This window comes from Nothoprocta perdicaria, unplaced genomic scaffold, assembly GCF_003342845.1.
Source record: "Nothoprocta perdicaria isolate Ctin4 unplaced genomic scaffold, notPer1 scaffold_148, whole genome shotgun sequence".
Classification (NCBI taxonomy): domain Eukaryota; kingdom Metazoa; phylum Chordata; class Aves; order Tinamiformes; family Tinamidae; genus Nothoprocta; species Nothoprocta perdicaria.
In genome coordinates, this window is record NW_020454627.1 from 170,473 (window position 1) to 192,952 (window position 22,480).

Sequence of the window (22,480 nt, forward strand, 5' to 3'; positions counted from 1 at the left end):
GTAGCCCCTCAGAGACGAAACCTAAGAAAACACTGAAAACTGCCATAGCTATTTTGGGTACCTCACTCTTATTTCATAGAATCATAGAATGCCCAAGGTTGGAAGGGACCTCAGAGGTCATCGAGTCCAACCCCCCTGCTCACACAGGGTCTCCTAGAGCACGTGGCACAGGGCTGCATCCAAGCGGGTTTTAAAGATCTCCAAAGAAGGAGACTCCACAACCTCTCTGGGCAGCCTGTTCCAGTGCTTTGTCACCCTCACAGTGAAGAAATGCTTCCTTAAGTTCCTGTGGAACTTCCGATGCTTCAGTTTGAAGCCATTTCCTCTAGTCCTATCACTGTCCACCACTGAAAAGAGGCCGGCCCCCTCCTCCTCACTGCCTCCCTTGAGGTATTTATACACGCTGATCAGGTCCCCCCTCAGCCTCCTCTTCTCCAGGCTGAACAGGCCCAGCTCTCTCAGCCTTTGCTCATAGGGCAGATGTCCAGGCCTCTGATCATCCTCATAGCCCTGCGCTGGACTCTCTCCAGCAGCTCCACATCCCTCTTGTACTGGGGAGCCCAGAACTGGACGCAGTACTCCAGATGTGGCCTCACCAGGGCTGAGTAGAGGGGGATGATCACTTCCCTCGACCTGCTGGAGACGCTCTTCTTAATGCATCCCAGGATCCCGTTGGCCTTCTTGGCCACCAGGGCACACTGCTGCCTCATGGTCAACTTGTCGTCCACCATGACACCCAGGTCCCTCTCTGCGGGACTGCTCTCCAGCAGGTCCACMCCTAATCTGTACTGGTGTCCAGGGTTATTCCTCCCCAAGTGCAGGACCCTGCACTTGCCCCTGTTGAACCTCATGAGGTTTCTCGCCGCCCAGTCCTCCAGTCTGTCCAGGTCCCTCTGGATGGCAGCACAGCCCTCAGGGCTATCAGCTACTCCACCCAGYTTGGTATCATCAGCAAACTTGCTGAGGGAGCACTCCATGCCTTCATCCAGGTTGTTAATGAAGAAGTTGAACAGGACCGGACCGAGAACTGACCCCTGGGGGACACCACTAAGTACAGGCCTCCAGCTGGACTCCGCACCATTGACAACCACTCTCTGCACCCTGCCATCGAGCCAATTCCTAATCCACCTCCCTGTCCACACATCTATCCCACACCTTTGGAGCTTGCCCAGGAGGATGCTGTGAGGGACAGTGTCAAAAGCCTTGCTCAAATCCAGATAGATGACATCCACCACTCTGCCCTCATCTATCCAGCTAGATATTCCTTCGTAGAAGGTGATCAGGTTAGTCAAGCAGGATTTCCCCTTGGTGAATCCACRCTGGCTACTCCTGAGCCATTCATTTGAGCCCCATTTCATGGGGCCATTTTGCATAGAATTGGAAAGACAAATTTCTGCTCACTTTTGACCATGCTCTCAGGTGGCTGTGTACAAAGCTGTCCCAGCAGAGCAGATATGCAGTTGTTTTAGGAAAATGCTGTGCCTAGGCTAAGGATTTCTGCTAATGAGTGACTGTAATTTGTAACTGAGGTGAGATAAAAGTGTGCTGCAGTCATTTATCATAGATCAACTGATGAGCAGTAACTCTCTGAGCCCCGGCAGTTCAAAATCTTTCACTCTTTCCTGAGGAATGAGTTCGTCCATTTGTGGCTACTTCCAGTTTTTAAACCTGTGCTATAAGATATTCATACTAGAAACTACAGCTCCACTCACTGTCACTTATTCTATATAAATATTTACTAATAGTATTTCAGAAAAAAAAAGTTACTATTTTTAAAATATAATTTAACACACATATATGTTATATAAAATGAAGGCCTACTAATGCTCACCAAATATATSCACCTAATTAATACTTCTTTTTCTTGAAATTCATTCGTCCCTGGCATTATATATAAAGCCTTTCTCCTTGTAAGCTCTCAGTTACATCATTTGACATTCTTAGTATGGAGATAATTAACCTTACATTTCTAGTTCTTAGACATCTATTTTGCTATTCATTGTTCAGTAACCATCACTAGAGTAATTCTTCGCTTGCTTTTGACTTTTCAACACCCTAATGCCTTATCTTTCCAACACAGTCATTAGAGGCTACATGTTATTTTACCCAGTTGGTCCAGCTCTCTGTTCCTGAACTATCTTCAAACATGGTCTATTTAAATCAATTGCTTAAGCAGACATATGATTCAGTACTGTACTGCTCTTTTAACTATTACATTGACATGTCTGCCGACTGGTCTGATTGGAAGGACCAGAGAGATTTGAGCAGCTGTTCGGAATGCGCCCCAGGCTTGCCCAATTACAGGGTCTTAATCTTTCTTGAAAAGAGTTGCAAACTTCTCTCAAGGAAGCAGAAGCAGACAAACAGATATCAAGACATAAACCTTCGAAACAAAAAGGCCATTTTCCCCAGATTATTTTTTCAATGACATTTTACAATATGTTAATCTAAATGTAATCAAAAAGGCAGTAATATTTTTACGGCTGATCTACTATTTGACATTTTAGGCCCATTTAATATCAATGCTCTTCAAACTCGGGCCTTGACTGTGGGCATTATTTGCAGACATTATGCAATGTGTTGCAGGAGAAGTCTATCTAGATTAATAAGCCTGTTTCCCATCAGGGTTAATGAGCCCAGGCAGGAGACTGAACTAGCTTAGACCACTRCAGAGCTCAAGCTTCTCTGTGTAGACTGTTGGGCATTTGTGCCACATGGAGATACCAACAGTTTCCCTTCACTGATACGCCACTGTAAGACTCTAATTAGAGAGCCACATTAGAGAGTCCATATCAAAATGAACACAGTAATTCATTAACCTCCATTCTATAATTTCAGGAGTGCAATTCAGTAAATTCAGTGGCTTCTGAGGTAATGATTCCAAATACTACTCAACAAAATGCAGTCAGACCAGGCTGAAGGACTGTCCTGTCTACTGAAGTAGAAGTCTTGTCTACTGAAATGTACTTGCTGACTTAAAACAAAAAACAAACCAAAAAAAGACTTTGAAATTACCATAATTGCCACACAGAAATAAAAAAATAAATTGCTCTCTAATTATTTCTCTAAGTATCTTTATTTGCTTTTCCACCATGTTCAGTTTCAGTTAGTCTGAACTCAGTAAGCAGAAAATGAATTACCCCTGGAATTCTGGAATTCAGAGTATCTCACAGATGTCAGTTACAGAACTTATTTGAGTTTGATGACAAAAAATAAWACAGAACAAAGAACATACCTAGCAAGTTCCAGGATGCACTGCTCCCCCTGAGATACATTTAAAATGTATAAGAGTGACCCTATCCTTATTAGAAAGTTTTATGGATTTTTTAAATTTTTTAATCTAATATTTCAGTATGTTAAATTGACTTCTTTATTTCACTTCATTTTTTTTCCCCACAAAATAGATATCCATACTCATGACTGTGAAGATTGGGATGCATTAATAAGCCTTAATCCAGAAAAGCTTTCAAGCAAGGTAGTCCAAAGAGTTTTGTGCAATGGGAACTGTGATTCATGTACAAAAGTGTATACCTATCTGTTCTTTGAAGGCAGAGGTAAACTTACCCTGCTTGTGCTCCTAGATAACTGGAAATTGAGTGGAAATTGAGTAAACACGCAACAGACACTTAACTAATGCAGTTCTATCATTTCTATTTTATTAGAAAGCGTAGCCACTAATTTAGTGCCTAAGCTAGTTAAATGATATAAAGGGGTGACTTCTACCATTCTACTCATTTCAGAGAGGAACATGTTCTCTACTGTTGTTAGCATCAGCTTTTCCTCTACTGCTTTAATTTCCTTCTGCTGCATTACACAAGGGATGAATAACTTAACAATAACACACCTCTCTACATCATTTTCAGGGTGTTGTGCTTGATGCTTTCTAAAATGTTCAGTTCAGAAGAGCTCTGATGTTCAGAGATCAATGTTAAAGATGGAAACACAGCTCTGTAATTTTCAAAAAAAATGTTTGATTTTAAAGGAATTTTAAGCATTCAATGAGCTAAAATTAATTTTTTTCATAGATGCAATTCACTTTTTTTTTTTTTAATCACATGTTGTAAAGTCAAACAGAGGTGAATCTGTCAGTAATAGCATGTAGTATTTCCATTATATTTTATTTTTTGTGGCATCTGAAGACCTTTTGATCTTACTTCTAATACAGTCTTCTGTCCCCCTACTCACTGAGCTAGTTGAAGTATCACTTTCATGAGCATCAAACCAGACAATAGTAAGCATAGTAAGCAGGAAGGTTGGACTAGATGATCTGTAGAGGTCCCTTCCAACCTTAAATATTCTGAAATATTCTGAAATATTCTGAAATATTCTGAAATTTTTCACAAAATGCCTTCAATATTGATACTACTCTTCTTCAAGTGATTATGGTTATGTTTACTAAATGCTTTTAAAACGATTAATAACTCTGCGAAGTCTGGATTTTAATTCAGATGCATTCATGCAGGCAGAAGAAAAAAAAATACAAACATACATAATTTAAGAGTAAATTTTATTCTCAATATATGTTCATGTTCTAATGAAAGCACTCATTCTGGTGAAAATGGTGACAGTTACACTTACAGCAAAATCAACAAAACAAAGCTACTTACCTGTTCAAAAGTATTCTTTTGAAATTCTTCAAATCCAAAAATATCCAGTATCCCAATTTCAAATACCTGGTCACTGTAACAAAACATATTATAGATCATAAGTATTCAAGGAAGTAAATAATATATTTATTGCATCTAACTTTTTTTTTTAAATTATTCTAACATGAAAGCAGCCTGTTTCAAAAATATGCTATGAAACACACAAGCAGGTCATTTAAACAACAGAGTCAAAATTGCAGAATGGTATAACAAACAGTACTGATTTTGACTTCTTCACTTCTACCCATCAATCTATCATATTAAAGTAAAAAAAAAAAAAGTTTGAGATTGTTTTAGAAGCCACTTAAAAAAAAAATGAAATAGAAGAAAAAAATAATAGTTTCTTGAAAGCCTCATTTCCAAAGGTGTACATATCTACTCACTCAGATGAGGGAAAATCAACTAAGGGAGGTTTCAGAATTGGTGCTTGGTTGCATGAGGTTACCCTGTTCAGTTTATATTTCATGAAAATCTGAGTTTGTGTCTCCAAGTCCTACTCTGCTACAGGACTATAGAGTCCTGTTTTGTGCACGTCAAGGAAACCTACTAAGTCAAACTCCTCTGTGTCAGGTTGAAGTAGAGGCTGTGAGCTAAGGCTGCACAAGAGGAAATATCTTCTAGGTGAAGAACAGTCAACATCTGGGCATGCCATGGGAAGGTGTTTCTTCCCTGTATTCATAAAAGGATACCTGCTGACCGGGCATATAATGTCATACGACACTGCCTTCATTCAGCACAGGGCTTTCATTTTGGCCCAGTAGAAGGCTTTTGGTAATGCAGTCAACTAGTCTTCTGAGAGGGGATATGAGCACGAGACAGAGTCTTTATTGCTCTGTTCTTTCTTGGACTGTGTCATTCTCAACCAGATCTGGGGGATAAACTACAGAAACAGAACTGATGTTGTGGGATACCTGCTTGTGTGCTTTGGAAGAAGATCAGAAGAAAGGATGACACGAAGAAGTTGTTGGAGCTTGCCCTTATGAATCTACTGGGAATGCCTCGGAGTGAAATGCTCTAGCATTTGGAATGGAATGGAATGGAATGGAATGGAATGGAATGGAATGGAATGGAATGGAATGGAATGGAATGGAAGATTTCTGTATCATAGCCAGTGTCTCTCCTTTGGTAATCCTTCAGCTTTGCAATAAATGAGATGGATACTTTCTGAAAGAGGTGAGTTTTCCTTTCTCTGTCTTAGCATAATTTTTGTATTTCTTGAGGTTATATGTACACAAATGAAACTGCAGCTTGCAGGTTTAAAACCTGCTTTTGTTCCATGTTGCCTTTTTCCTCTATGTAAAAATCCATGCATGTATCAGGGCACAGAGGTGATTGATAAAAGGGTGTAAAAGGCTGAGGCAGGGCAACTGCAAGCATTTAATTTAGGCACGGATTCATACCCCAAAAAACTCCACATAATCTTAAAAAATAAAATAATAAAAATTTGAGTACAATAAAACAGACAGAAAACCAATACTGCTAACATTTTGCTCCCTTGCAGCCTTCCTCAGGCAGAGAGAGAGCCTTCTACAGACATGTGCGTGATGCCTGCCTTCATTTTTAAAGCGTACTAGTTCAGTGCACTACTGATTGTCACAAGGCTGGCTCTATGTGTAAATGTCAGACATAGAGAGCTGCATAATAAATCCAGTCTAGAATTACTTTGTTGGGCAAGAGAGGTTATCGTGAGGTCGATTAGCCTCCAAGGGAATTTCTGCAACAGGAAACATAAAGATATATCACTACCTCCATCTCTAGCCATGAATGCAATTTAAATTTTGTGCTTAAAAATGTAGGTCTCACTTTCAGGCATTCTTGATTAGAGATAGGTATAAACTCTTTGTCATAACTGGATTTCATAAAGAGTCAATTTTTCCCTTCATCTTTCTTCATGAAGCATTTTGAAAACAAACTACCTCAAAATAACATTTAAAAATAGATTTATTACATTTTTACACAAGTTTTGGAAAAAAAAAATCTACAACCTATTTTATAAGAAGGCAAAACATAGACTGTTATTTAGTACTGCACAATACCTGAAATATTGCACTCCATTTTACAACTATTAAGAGCTACTTAGCACCGATGCTAGAAGCTTACTGCTTCTCTATCTAATTCAACGAATGGACTTGAAGCTAGATTGCTTACACCCCATCCGAGTTACAGGACTGTTATTTTTCAAAGTGAGTCTCCTTTGTTCTTTCTCAAGAGCTTTTTCTGAGCATTTGTGTATGGAATATACCACAATAAACTGGCCTACTAAGGTAATACAAATTAGACAAAACAGACACCTGGCCCTGGTTTCTCACAACCTGGGTAAATGCCTTAGGAGTTGGCTTATCATTAATCTCGAACAGCATTCCTTATCAAAATGGTGACATTTCTGAGACATATCTTGATTTTGATGGAAATCATTTCTTGACAAAAAAGCAAGTCATCTCAAACTTTTGATGAACTCCATTTGGCCTTGTATTATGGAAAGATAAACATGCTCTGTGCTCCAGGTTTTATATACGGCAAGTCTTACCAATACAAGAAAGATAAGAAATAAGAATATGAGTCTGTTCTCAATAAGAGTGACAGTGTGGCACCTATGCAAAAAATCTCAGCAAAATTATAGTAATTCTCTGTATAAATAATTAGCCAGATTTTGCAAATTGAATATGAAAAGACAATAAAACAGCAAAGTCAAAAACACCATACATTTGGCTACAAATTACTCTTCTTCAATTTTCTGTCTTCATATCTTACTCTGTCTTATGCTATCTTTCTTCTCAGAGGAAGGGTCCATATATTAGCTGTCAATCATACTAATTCCAGCAAAATTACTTTCCTTAAATTAATCATAGACCAAGGCAAAATAAAGCACAAATAATTCCATGTTTACAAATGAAAGGGCATGTCACCAGTGTATAAAAGAACAAATATAGGAAAGAGGACTTTTTGTTCTGAAGAATCTCCTTATTCTGCTTTATTCTTTTATGTTTACTAAGCATCACTGACATGTTTCTCTTTTATGTTTTAGACTTTCAATATTTAGTTTAATTCAGCATCATGAAATATTGGACACAGAGATTCCAATTTCATAATTAATGTTTTGTTTCCATCCAGAAAACAAGAGAAAATGATGCTTGCATTTCTATTTTGGATTGATGTAAAATTCAATTTTAAAGTAGTAATTATTTTTTCTGTAGTAATTGGATATGTGTTACTATCATGACTGATTTTTTTCAAGCTTGACATACTTCCCAGTGTACCAATTAGAAAAAAAAAAAAAAACAAAAAACCCCCAGCAATCTGCCCATATAAGGAGAGTGTTGCCATCTCTCAGACTAGTACACATCTGTGAATAGTAAAAAACGTGAAGTGGATCTGAACTACATAAGATTTGAGTTTTGCGATTTTCAAAACAGATTTCAACTGATATAATGTTTTACAATGTCTCCAGTTTTGTTTTCTTCTTCAGAATGAAGTCTTTATAAAGATGTTCCATGTAGGCCAGAAACATCTTTTGTTCTTATACACTGAACAACAGTATTATAAAGAAACTACATAAAAATTCTTGGCAGCTTTTAAGAAAAATACACATACACCAGACATCCTGTCTGATGATCTATTGTCTTGGCAGACATCTTTCCATTAATCAAGAGATGCTTTTTTGACCCATTTGTCATTCCTGGAGGAGGTGAACAGAATTCCCTTTATTAGAGTTCTCAACCATCATTTCAGACAAACTTACAGGATGATATCTGATCATGATTTTGTCGTTCCAGATGGTTTTTCTCTACAAAAAATCCTCAGAGTTCACTCCTATTGTCTTTTTTTTTTCTTTTTTTTCTTTTTTTTTTTTTTTTTTNTTTTTTTTTTTTTTTTTTGAATCTCTCGTATAAAAGGTAGTGAGGGGAATTTGCTGAGGCACTATGATCTGACATGCCTTTTAACCTGCCCCAGGTATAAGGTTTCTTCCTCCACTTCTGCTAGCAACCAGGAAGGAAGCCAGTTGGCTTATAGACATAAGATCTGGATAAAGCAGAAGTGACACTGATTAATGAGTACTTCTAGGATGAGATGAAATATCTAACCTGTCTTTCACAGGACAGCATTTGCCATCACCCTGTGAATCCTCTGTCAACCCCTCACTGCTCCCAGGGGCACAGTTACACCCTTTGTCAATAATGCAGTTCTTGAAGGATAACGCTCGTGAGAGAGGGGCCGAGGTGCTCCTGATACCAAATGTTCTTTGTCTTCGAACAGCTACTGAAATAAACCCACTTCTAAGGCTTTTGACTCAGATTTCTGTGAGATTTTTGAGATTTTTCTTAGATTTTTGCTTGCTATGATAGCTTTGCATTCCTATCTCTCTCTCTCATCTTGCTAAAAAACTCATTTTTCTTTTAACATTACCTTCCCAAAATGCGAATGGTGCAGATAGACAGCCATTGGGCACAGTGGGGAGAAATTCTGGTTTCTTATCTAACAAGTATTTATTTTGAGTGATAGCGCAGGTATGGCAGGAAGTAATGATTTCTTTTTTTCAGTAATAGACTCAAATCCTATAGGTTTCTTATCAATAGTACTTTTTTTGGCCTCTTTAAGACAAAATTGTTCCATGCTTTAAAAAAAGCAGTATCACCTTATTTAAGGAAACACTGGAAACGATCTAGACTGAGGCAGACCTCAGAATATGCTGTTATGCATCCTATTATATTGGATGCTTAGTATTACTGGTCAGCTTTAAAGATTTTGCACCCTCCACAGACAGAACTAACTCTCATTATGCTCTGGGTTCATGCACAGAGCAGGGATTCTCTTTCTGTTCCTCTCATTTTCTACTGAGTTCGATAAAGGAGGATTACTTCTTTTAATTTATGCTGTGATTTTATTCTTAGTCTGGGCAGAATTTTGTTTGATATTTCACTCACGGTCATGCAGTAAATCATATGATGTGTATTAAGTATTTTCTGAATGAGATTCCTAAAATGTCATTCTTTCTCAGATGTTGCCACTGCTACTCTCTGTCAATATTTAATTTCACTAGGCACAAGATTATCTATTTGGAATACACGAGTTTTCAGAACAGACAGACTTAGACATATTTTATATGCTATATTTGAAACAGAAATGTGTGGCTGACCTGATGACACAGATGGAGGGCATAACTGAATGCTAACTTCTTTACTTGTCTATAATAAAACATAGACATTGGCGTTAGCCCCATCTTCAGGCCACATAACAGAGACATTTTTTACTAACTGGGAGTTACAAATACAGYGCTTTCTACTATGTAGCAGGGAAGACAGTATTTAAATTTTCTAAAGTAAATATATCCAATTAAGCATGCTTTTCATCAGCAAAGACAAAAAAATCCAGAAACATTCTTACACCTCCATGAAATATCAAGATGTTCTTGATACATAATCTTACGGTATTTTACAACTAATACTTGGATCACTAGSTCCAACTTTAGCAAAATGCAAGTCAAAGGCCTTGATAGCACCACTTGGACCACTATGGCTGCTCTGGTCTTTTCTATCCACAAAACTGACAACCAGCTTAATTATTTGATTGAAAGGAAAATGCTAGGCAATAATAAACTTTAAGAATCAATACTCTTGGGGAGATGCTAAACTAGACAATTTGTAAAATAATAAGATCAGCAGAATAGGAAATCATTGATGTCATTTAATTTAAATATTAATCATTAAAAAATGATAAATACCTGTGAGGAATTTTAATAGCTTTACCCTATTCCCATTCTAGAGTCCAATTACTGAAAAACATTCACTCTCCAGTGAATTTCTTCAAAAACAATAACAAGTATGATGAACAAAGTAAAAAACATCAAAGTGCCTTGAAGGCAGGCATGAATGCTAGTCTAAACTAGCATGCATGGTTATAATTTAGCTTTAATTAGACAAAATCAAAAGTATATTCTTATGAAGGAGAACATTTCTCAATTGCCATTAAAAATGTTGCTAGATATTTATTAGGTAGTATTATAATGTAATGCATTTCTTGGATTCTGTCAATGCTTTTATCCTCTATACTTTTTACATTTAGAGCTTTGTCTTTGCATGTGTTCATAGCATCTCCTCCCTTTCCCTTAAATCTCATGAATATCATCACTTCTATTTCACCATAAGCTGTTTTATGGCAAATATAAATCAATATGAATGATCAAAATCTAAGCWGGCACAAAAGACAAAACCAGGTAACTTGTTTCCTGAAAATACCATGGTCAAATGTTACTAAGAGTTATTAAACCAATAAATATAATTTTACTGCTTCATAAATTCTCATTGAAATGGTATGGAAGCACAGTGAAGCTACTACACAAGAGAAAAAGAGACCTTATTACAGTTTTGTGATGAAGGTTTTACCTCATTTGATTTCTGGCAATTGTGGCAAATGTGTACGTTTCCAGCTGGGGAATGAAGTGTGGCCTGAAATATATTAGCCTTATTTAACCACATTAGTTAGTGCCTTTGGTGGATTGTTAGATAGTGACTTGTTAGAGAATCTCTAAAAGAATTCTATATATTGAGTCATAGAATCAAATTGGGACCAAATATTGTTCCAAATTATTTTGTTGAAATCACACCAAATTGGTGAGATAAACTAGTATTTGATTCAGTGACTCATGTGTATGCAATGGGAATTTGAATCAAAAATCAGATTCATGCCATGACTTGCATTAATCCTACTTGCATCATGATCAGTGTTATGTCTTGATCTAACATGAAGCTTATACAATATGATGAGACTGAGAGAAAAAAAAAGGAAAAACTTGTGTACCCACCTCAAGCTGACTAATCTATATATGCTACCTGAGACAGAAATATCAATGAAGGATAGTTAAATTCCCTTTTACTTGAAATTAGCTGTTTGACTTCAAGATTATAATGCAACTTGAGGCTGAATTTCACATGCAAAAATCTATTATGTCTTATCCGCACTGCTAATTTATCCGAAAACTAGTTAGCTCACATTAGGCAACCTAAATCTAACTCTCCTCTTTCAAATATAGGTATAACATAAGACTATTATAAACTGGTTCTTCTTCACAGCATCAAACAGATGTCTTGTTTTAGGTAGGATTAAACAGCATAACATATTCTTCCAGTTTCCAGACTGACAGAAATATTTTCACAAAGAAATATTTCCACAAGGTAGCAGTCAGCTCAAACAAATATGATTCCAATAAGATAAGAATAAAATATACAAAAACAATATATAAACACCTTTTACTTTTCATTATGTTAAGATCCTATAACACCTAGAAATTACAGCTTTGCATATAACAGAGATGCACAACCCTTTATCCTGAAAGGTCTTGAGAAATCAAAGATGTGTCAGAATTACATGCCTAATAGTCGAAAAAAAAGTTCAAATAATTCAAGGATTTTTTTTTAAACGTACTAGTTATAGATTTCTTCTTCAAAAGTCACTACAAACAAGCTCACGGTAATGAAGAATTCCTGAGCTGGATTTGTGTTTGTGATGGACATAAGCTGAGACGGTCACACACTTCTTAAATCCCAGGAAAGAATAGGGAAAAATCTCCTGTGCCCATATGTTGCTGTCCTTCCTTGTTTTATAAGCAGACTATTTCAAATTTACACATGGATTGGAAAGTTGCTCTAGCTTGACTGCCTAGGTACTTGCAATTTTTAGTGGCTGTAGGATCAGGAGGAGACCAAGTACAACCATTCAATATTACTGGAAAGCCTTTCCTTTTCCTCCAGCAGGAAGCAGTTTATAGATAAGCATTCAGGTGTTACATGCAAACAGGGGAAAGCTTTTATGCACACAAAGATCTGAGTTACTCAGGCATGGTAACCTTTTCTGTTAGCTAAGCTTATAGAAAAGAAATGTCATTTAGTACCAATTTGCCTACAAATAGAATAGGCACAAAAAAGGTTGTGAAGTCTTCAAACTCTTCCCATGTTTAAAAGATTTATTCTTATAAAAATTTGTTAATGAAGTCAATGCAGCTATGAAACAAGGAAAAATACTTATTCCTTTTTGAAGTCTTACATCTGTCTTTTGTGGATTGTCATATATCAAGAATGCCAAGACATCTTGTACTTAGTGTTCATACTAAAGCCCATCCGAGCATGTGAGATGTTAAATCTTGGTTATGTTGCATGCATCTGATCATCTAATTACATTTCTTGTCTTAGTTAGCTGCCTTGATTGTATTGGGATTTCTTCCTTTTTACTTCTTGACTGCTCCACTGATGCACATTAATTAGCATTCATTTTTTTCTAAGAAACCACAATGGATAGCAACTGTATTGAATTTCACAAATGACAACCTAGAGACACCCAGAAAATTCTTGTAAGATTTAATTCAGTGGTAAGTGAAGTTTAAACATGCATTTGAAAGTCTTTGAATAGAATTCTATATTTTAATAGTCTGTGCTAAGGTCATAGGTTTTGAGACAAGGAATGAACATAATTTGCACTGAAGAAATATCAAACAGATTTTCCTTGTTCAAAGGTTCATCCTGTATTTGTTAGCTCTTAAGATCACTAATTCTAACCACCAATCTAGATTACTGTATAAAGTACTACATTTCACTGCACAAAATACAATTTCTAGCATAAAATACAGTGCCACAGGAAGGCTAACATACTTAGAACAATTCTAAGTTTGGTTTGTATATGCTGATTTATTGTCTATATGCACACCATACTTACCGGCACTTTTTCTGGTCTGTAACTGTTTGCATACAAGCAAATAAAGAAATATGTCACTGAGGAAAGGATTTGAAACATTTCAGGACTGAGCATGGGTTTAAAGACCCACATGGCAGCATCATGCTATAATAAGAATCTTTAAACGACCGTATTCTGTTTCTTTCATGGAACTGCATTTGAACAGATAACGACATGTCTGTTAGTCTGTAATGGTACTCCTACCTGCCAGTCTCATCTTGATTTTGGAGGTAGCAGTTGATTGTGTTGACTAAAAAGCTAAATAAACGACCGTAGAGAGATTTTGCCAGGAGATCCCTGTAAAATTCTGCAATCTCTATGGTGTGTCTCCGTACAATCATGTCACCTGAGATAGAAAACAGAAGATGAAAAGGATAACCTGACGTAAAGCTTGTTTTAAATAATTTTAGTTACAATAATAAGTCCTTCCACCTTTTTATTTGTCCTTTTGCCAAACCTAGACACAGTGCTAGCTCTCTGAAAGGTCAGTGGCCAGAAGACTCTCAATAGCATACTTGCAAGATATACAGGCTGGAAATATGCTTCTTTTTCAACAAAAAAAGATATACGAATCACACACAAATACCAATTTAAAGAAAAGTACTTCTGCAAATATATAGTGTTTCTCCTCTTCTCCCGCCCCCTCTTTTTTAAGGACATTCCAATTGACTTCAGTTCCTAGTATCAATATCCAAGTGCTATCTTGACACATTTTTGTAAGGTAACCATGCTAAAGGGACATCAGTGTCAGACTGAGACACTGCTTTGCTCCATGTCATCGAGTCTACTCTAATTCAACAGTCCAGTCCAGCATTTCACAGCAGATTATCCTAGGTGTTCCTCAGAGAAAAATTTTATAAGACCATTTTTTGGTCTTGAAATTTGAAAAAAAAAATCATCTGCTTTTAAAATTYTGATATCAGAAGGAGCATAACACCACTAGGTCTCATCTAGGAGAACACAGGCTTGGAAGAGATTACCTTTAAAATACTGAACATCAGTTGTTAAGGCTGAAGCAAATTCATCTGGTGAAACCTGCAGCATTCCTGCCACTGAAATAAAAAGAGAGACTGATTTGTGTTCTGTATCATGTTGCAGTTTTTAGAACAGATTTTCATATGCAGGTGCTATTTTTTGTACAGTGGAAAAACCCACACACTGAAGGAAAAAAAGGATGGTCAGATCAGCAATCAAAAAATAAAGAACATGTAAAATCAGATTACTATAATAAGCACTTTGTGAAGTTTGCATGCTACTGTATATTACATTTACAGCTTTCCCCTGTACAGATTACTTAGGACTTTCCCCAGGGCTTGGCAAGCTCTGCCTAGTATTAAGGTATGCTGCTATTGACAATCTCTATCCGTAAGCCACTTTGAAGAGATTTGCAAGTGACCAACAGGGCAACTTCAAAGCACGCAACCAAGAGCCTCTTTTAAGACAAAGGATTTGCATGGAAGGGATTCAATTCCGTGAATATTGTTCAGCTGTTGACAAGCAGTGCAAGAGTGTTTAAAAATAAGACCACACAAAGCACACTGAGCAATTCCTTTTGGCAAACACCACCATTAAGCGTGACACCAAATTAGATAATTTGCCATAAGCGCATTTCCTTCAGTCTCACAAAAATCTGTGGCTTATAAAGCATCCAAGTTATCTTCCCAGAGTCACTTAAGAGACTTCCAAAGGCAGATCCTCATCTCGCTGGAACTGGGTTTCCATCTGTCGGCGGACGAGCGCAACAGCCGGCACGCAACCGTGCCGCGACACTCCAGGTCGTGTCCCACTGACCTTGTTCCAGGAGCTGCAGGTCTGCCACAAAGGCGGTCTCGGCATCAGTCAGGGTGGTGAAACGGAGGTCTCCCAGGTGCAGGACTGCGGCAAGAATTACAAACAGGTTCTCCACCTCCTGCGTGTGTGTCAGACACAGACAGAGATAAATCAGAGATCAGGTGGGCACCCCAGAGAAAGGGAACGCTTCACAAGGCAGACTAACAAGAGCTAGCAGTTCGTATCACTGGCATTTGTTACACTAAAAAGGGCTCACATGTAAAATGTTAACATTCAGGGAATAGGGATTTTGAATTTAAACTGGAACTCATCTAGGATATAAAACAGAATCACAAAACAGTTTATGTAAAAYAGTAAATTTCTATTTTCTTTTTTTTTAACTTCTGCATTAATATAAATCACATTAACTGCTAGGTTAAAATTTTTTTTAGAATATGAAAAATAATACTGAAATATCTTTAATGGATGTATTTGAACAGATAACATTTCTTCCTTGTGGAGAATTTCCTTGCAAACAAGACAAAATCTATACCTGGGAATAGCAAGTTTAATTTTTTTTTTTCCCTCAGCCAATTGCATTCACAACCAAATGGTTTAATTTTAAACTATAGTGGATTCCAGGTAGTAAGAACTGCAGTGAATTTTTTTTTTTCAGATTGTCTTATCCACACTTTTCCCCACCATGGTTCGTGGGTTCCAATGCCTCTAATGCTGTGAATCAGTTATCCGGAAGGCAAGAATTTTCCTGGACTGATTTTGTACCAAAGTAGAACTATTCTTTCATAWGATTGCTTACAGTGTTTTTAAATTCCAGCAAAAAAAAATGATCCATGGAAAGTGAACCAAAATGATATGAAATACAAGATGTTGTGTTAACATCAGATCATTTTTAAGGTAAGTTCTATAACAATGGTCCTCCTTTAAAATTATAAAGCAAGGAAATCTGATATACGCTACAGTATGATGTAGTATTATATATAGTGAATTCATATAGTATTTTTTTACTTGAAATATTTCTAAGAAATAATATTCAGAACCTAATCCTACTGAAACATTACGTAAAGCAAGACGCCTCACTGACCGRAATTTGCAGAATAAGATTCAAAAATACACTATGAACAAAATACTTAGCCATTGCATCCTCTTTATTTTCAGCACTGCAACATAAACTAAGGGAATGCATTGAATTTTGAAAATGCTGAACCTAATATTGGATAACCTTTAAGTACTTTGCAGAGCCAACAGATTGGATTAAAAAAATCCTGATCTGTTTTGGATCTGTTTCCTTCTCTAATAAATATRCCACTAATCAGAGGACCCTAAAAAAAAGTTTCCAGTTTCTGGGATACACACTGTGGAGTTTAAATAAGTTTGATTCTCCAAAGCAAACTACATTTGAAGACAAGCACTTTAATTTCTTACAGTGTGAGCTAGACATAAAAAAGTCAACAGCGTTTTTTTCCATTCTATATATATCGCTCCCATGCTGAAGACTAGAAAAAAAACCAAGATGTTTTGTTACCCTTCTTCAGAGGCAAACCCTGAATAAGAAAGCTTTTGTAACAGAAGGAAAACAGCCATGCTAACACAGCAGGCAAGCTAGGGTGATACACCCTGCTTCTTGCAAGAGGTCCTTTGGTGACGCTGTGTGCCGCACCAACACTGTACGTTTCTTGCTTCTCTGTTAGGGGGCTCAGAAGGTGTGGGTATGGCTGTACAGTACTGAACTGCATCAGCAGGAGATAACAATGTACTTACTTTTCAGCTAAGTAGTCACCTAAGTCAATAGTCACCTAAGTAGCTATTCTGGTGCTATTTGTATGTGGAGGAGCTGGAAACCGATCTAAAGTTTTTCTTTACAAGGCAACTTCCTTTGTGGAAGTCTGAAAAAAGGACTGTGGAAGTTGTAGTGCTGAATCCAAAAGAATTCTGTATTTTTCTAAGAAGAGGGTTCCCAAACAGTTTCTGCAGGCTTCCAAAATGTAATTCATTATGCATTAGATATTTATTTATGGGCTGAATTCCTTCCTCAACTGAGCAGAAATATTAATAAAAGAGATACAGAGATCAACTAGTCCGTGAACACTGGGCCAAATGCAGAAATGAAGAGAACTTTTGTTCCAGATTCTACAGGTGCAGAGCTTCAGACATTAAGAGAAAAAAAAATAATTCTTTTAAATATAGCCATACATGTTTGATTTTATAAGCAGTCACATTAATACTCGTGAAAAAAAAAATCTTTATTTTGAAAAGTTACCACCTTTCAGAGGTTACCAAAGATCTTCACTAGAGAACACCAGGAACTACCACCAGAGACGTTAGTCTGCCTCACAGTTAAGAAACAGCTTTATCACCKAGTCATAATCCTTTTTGTCAATCTTCCTTGATCCCTTTTTATTATAGCTTATAGTATACTGGCACAATAACTTCTCTTCAGCTTTTTATCACACTAAATATCATATAGGGACAAAGGAAGTACATTTTTGTCTCTTTCTGGATGTTGTTTATGCATTTTGGGAGGCAGAAATGTATCACTATAGCTTGTTATACAGTACATACATTTTTAATAAATATGGAAAGTCAGTTAAATATTCTAGTACCCTGAAGGAAACTATACAACTTATGTGAGTTCAGATCTCAGATTCTCTTCACATCTTTGTTCTCTAGAACTCTTCTTGATTAATTTCCTAAATTATCTTCATTAGTATTGAAGACAAATACGAGGCCTGTCTCCCCTTGATGGTCTTGGGAAGCTTAATTCAGCTCTTTCAGGTTACTCAGATATATTGGTCTAAATATATATGTGCTTCTTTTCAGGTGCTGCTAGCAAAGGCGTTTGGAATGTGTATTTTGCAAAATTAAAAGGGACAGGAAGATAATCAGGGAGGGGAAAAAAGTTCCTGTGGGTTTTATGAGGTTTCTGTCACATGGGATTTGATTGTTTCTTTTTATCTATGTAATTTAATTGTTCAGAGTATTATACCTTGCAGCTATTTTGTGAATCTTTAAGAATGAAAAAGATTTACATTGTTAGTGCTGTGTCTAATTAAAAGTGATTACAGTAATTTCCCTGAAGTGAACTAGCATTGTATATTGCTTCAAGGTCTTTACCAATGGAAAAAACAGAGAGACAGGAAGACACTTCTTTTCTCCACAAAAGTTTATCAGCAAGAGCTCCTCATGAACAGCTTTTAACTAAATAACATTGTGATTTTAGCCAGAAATAACACAAGCTTGTATAACTTACCAGGCTATTGAATCCCAGCGCACCCAGAGCTTGTTTTAGTTCAGCTAATTTCTCCTTGTTTTGAGGGTTGGCTGTTAACATGGTCTCTTCCAGTGCTGTCCGGCTTAGATACCTGTGCAGAGGTAGAAGAAGACATACAGTGTTTACAAGGCCAGTGCAGAACTGAACTTGTAAGGCTAAAGACTTCTTTCCCCTTCTAACTTAGTAAAAGATGTACTCAAATGTACATACAGAAGGTACTTAAGTGTCAACCACACATTGATCTCAGTTTTATCAGTCTTTGGATAGAACGGTACTTTTGCAGGAACGCTCCATACTTCTCTCCTTAAGTTCTTACTGAACTGTACATTTCTCAAATAAAGATATTAATTTCTCAGCTGTACTTGTGACACTGGCTGTCTACAGATAAAAGTACTTCTGTCACTTGTGAAGAGCCAGGTGAGATGGTTTCATTTTTGTATTCTGATATTCTCTGCTCATAAAAAGCTCAGAAAAGAAACCTTGAAGAGGTCTTTGTGGCTCCTCTATCAGATCGTATCTACTGGATCCCAAGATCATTTGCTCCCTAAACTGCTAGAGGGGTGGCAGTTATACTAAGCGTCTCTTATGCCAGGGTACCACATTGAATACATAAAGTAGAAAGTGTGGCAAATGTATGTACATTTACCTTATGCTGTACTTTATGTACATTAAGCTGCACTACAGTGTACTGTGAACCAAAAGGAAACAACAGATTACATTTCAACTCCCTCAAAAATAATAATTGGGAGAGACACCTGCTGCAATAACTAACTTAGAAAAAATAGAGCCAACTTAGAGTTGTAACATACAACAGAGTAATCAGAAACTAGCACAGCAGACTACTGAAAAGAGCTACAACCCAACCCTTACAAGAATGTATCTTGACCTGCTTGAAATAACTTTTCTAACTGACATTGAGGTTTATGAGGCGTATGTGATGAAATGCATAGTGTGACTGTAGTGGATTGATACTGGACTTACCAGTGCAGATTTATCTTGGATTGATATGGGTATAAGATGTCTCAGAAGGTGGGCAGAAAGAAAGTGATGGGGAGAAGCACATGGATGCATAAAGACTCCTTGCACTTACACCACAATTCAACTAGCAGATACTTCAAGTACAAACAAGCCTCACACCACAGTGGTTACAGCCTTTGAATGCAGGTCCATGACCATCATACAAGAGCTCTTCAATGTTTCTTCAAAACAAGAATTTTGTCTAAATTAGGTAGAAATGCATGCTGGCACATCTTTCAAATTAGTTCGAACAGATGATTCAGAGCATATGCCAAATTTATGCTTTGCTACTGTTTTTCTCTTTTTTTTTAATTTTTATTTTTAACCTTGTCTACATGTATTAAAGGTAAGATAGAATAAAGCTGAAACTGAGCCTCGCTTAGAACCTACTAGTGTAAAGGTTAATTCACCAGAACGTTTTCCATAGCTCTGACCTGCAGTGTAAGCTTATACCAGTTCAGTGCTTATGCATCATGTGTCCATGTCTTTTTTTATACACTGTCAGGAGCTTTCCAGTGGCATCTATTCTGCTGTCCAAATGTCCTGCTGTTGAAAGACTGGAGGAGCTGGAAGCTTATGGCTACTGTTTGCAAAAAGTTTGCACTACTGCTATGGCTAAGGAATTCACTGCTTCTCTCTGTACTGAGCAGGAAAGACACTTCCCTGTCCCATGAATATGGGACTGCAGAGACGTTTCTTATTTAAACAACTTATTTAAACAAGAAGAAAAAAAAAAAGAGAGCCATGATGTGAACCAACACGCAATATGCGGCACTTCTTGCCTTCAGCATAAGCATTTCCTGCTGAGACAGCAAGGGGCAAACTAGGTACCCGCCAAACCAGATGCCTGTGGCTCCTTCAAATGCAGCCATAAACTGTAGCATCTGCCAGGACATGCCTCTTGGAAGAGAAGTTGACTTTCCCTGTATAAATCTCCTGAAGATCTAATCAGTAGATATACTGGTCCCCTTGGAAAGGGCTGAATTTGGACATGTTCTAAGGTGCGTTTGAATTTAGAATCAATTTTCACAGACTAAAAGTAACGAAATTCCTCAAATCCTACAACATATGACAAGGCCGACTCTTTTTCGGGCAATTTAATGACTGTTGGAAGATCAAAATTGCTTCAATAATGTGCCTATGTAACTGCTCTATGTTTGCAAAGTCAAGTATTTTAAGGTTAAAATAATTGTACAAAGCATGTAGATCTACAGAAGGATATTGTATAAATCCCCATAAGCRAACAAAATATGCAGTGTAGCAGAGTGGTGGAGAGTGAGTGGAGTGTACATGCTATATGTACAAGGAGTCAAGTATCATATTTTTCTGATTAGTGATTAGTATATTCTAGCATAGTGACATTCAGACAGAAATAAGAACAAATATTTTTCTGTTTCCAAAATATTTTCCTGCTGTTTCCTTCTCACCKTCCTTTCCCCTGAAGACTGAATGAGAAAGGTTTGAGATGTTTTTAATATTATTATATGCCTATTTATACTTTAGAAGCAGAGTTCTAAACAAATTATAAATTGTTGCATCTCCCATAAAAACATGGGACCCTTATAGTCTTAATATTCACGTAACAGTCTTACCTTGCCTATCATTGTCCCATATAATGTAAACTTCTTTTTTAATAGCCATAGTTTTTCTCTCATTTACAGAATGTTTTTGTCTTTTGATTGACCTGCACAGGAAGGTCACTTCCTGCTCCCTGCTGAAGGGAGATTAAACTGCTTAGAATTTCCAATGTAGTTTACCGTGTGTCTTTGAGTTATGAGTTTTAACAAACACTTGTTTGTTACTGTAAACTAAAGTGTTATGGTCATCACACATTTATAGAATCCTATGTAGCTGCTAGAGTGTCTGATGGTCCCGTAAGTTTTCAGCAAAGTTTGAAAAGTCTGGAAGCAAACACAAACCAGAGCTGCTGACTCCTGACTTTTTTCTTACTGAAAAAAAAAAAAATAGAAAAAGAGTCTATATAAAATACTCAAAATACTACTGGTACACAACCCAGAAGCATTTTTTTTTCCTAATATTAGATGCATGCTGGCTGTGCGTTAGGATTATTTATTTTATTAGCCTTATTTGCACATATATGTGTGCAAATTCATCTCACATCCACTTTCACCTAATCTTTGCAGTACCTTAAAAAAAGATTCTCAGATTTTGGCTGAAGTTGAACCTTTTAGTTTTAGGTAGCTGCTTGGACAAGTGATGTTTATATCTCTGAGAAAAGRGATGAACCAACTATGTAGTTGTAATAACTAACTTCTCTGTACTGGCTGTACTGGACTAGTATTCCTGGCAGACAGCTTATCAGCACACTTAAAAGTTTTAAAGACRTGATCAGTGACTTCAACTGCAAAGAGAAGAAATTCACTGATCCAGGGTTCATTTAAGAAGATAAATTAATGAATAATTGTAGTATACCACAGTCGCTTTGAGTAAAACACCACAATGCATTAGAGATAGTTGTAAATTGTAGATTTCTAACATTCTCATATTTATCCTAATTTACCAAAGGATATAAAAGAATGGGSTATGTAGCAAAAAAAAATCACTGGTGCTAATTTTTATTTATACTGCTTACCATCGTATAATTTTCAGTTGTAATTTGAAGGACATAGATCAGGTTTTCCTGGAGAAGTATGATTGGTTTACCCAAAACTATAAAAAGTTACTGTGACAATAAATTTATCATGCACATATAAGTTGACAAGCATTATGCATATTACCATTCTCATAATAACTCTCACAATTCATTTTTATTATTACACCTACACCTGCATTCAAATTCACAATTTGGTACATARATATTAAATACAATGAGGAATTACATATGAAAAAAATTCTGATTTCCTTGAACAATTAGAGTTTTTGTGACATATGCCCATTTCAAAATTTCTTATTTTCTTAACTACTGGTTAAAAGCTTCTTCTTAGAAAAATAATACACTCTATTCAGATGATAAAATAGGTAACAAAGAGCCAGTAACAAAGAGCTGAGATGAAAAAGAGAACTTTGACTATCTGTC

At 36.7% G+C, this 22,480-nt stretch overlaps 1 protein-coding gene across 1 annotated transcript in view; it reads right to left on the minus strand.

Moving 5' to 3' along the window:
- The window catches only part of MYO16 (myosin XVI), a 272,053-nt gene that overhangs the window by 94,627 nt on the left and 154,946 nt on the right, over positions 1 to 22,480 (minus strand). The window contains exons 17-21 of the mRNA XM_026034575.1: positions 18,406 to 18,517; positions 15,159 to 15,276; positions 14,348 to 14,419; positions 13,572 to 13,713; positions 4,608 to 4,680 (exon numbers count right to left, since the gene is read on the minus strand). Of these exons, the coding sequence (XP_025890360.1) occupies positions 4,608 to 4,680; positions 13,572 to 13,713; positions 14,348 to 14,419; positions 15,159 to 15,276; positions 18,406 to 18,517 (517 nt within the window). The remainder of the gene's footprint in view (positions 1 to 4,607; positions 4,681 to 13,571; positions 13,714 to 14,347; positions 14,420 to 15,158; positions 15,277 to 18,405; positions 18,518 to 22,480) is intronic.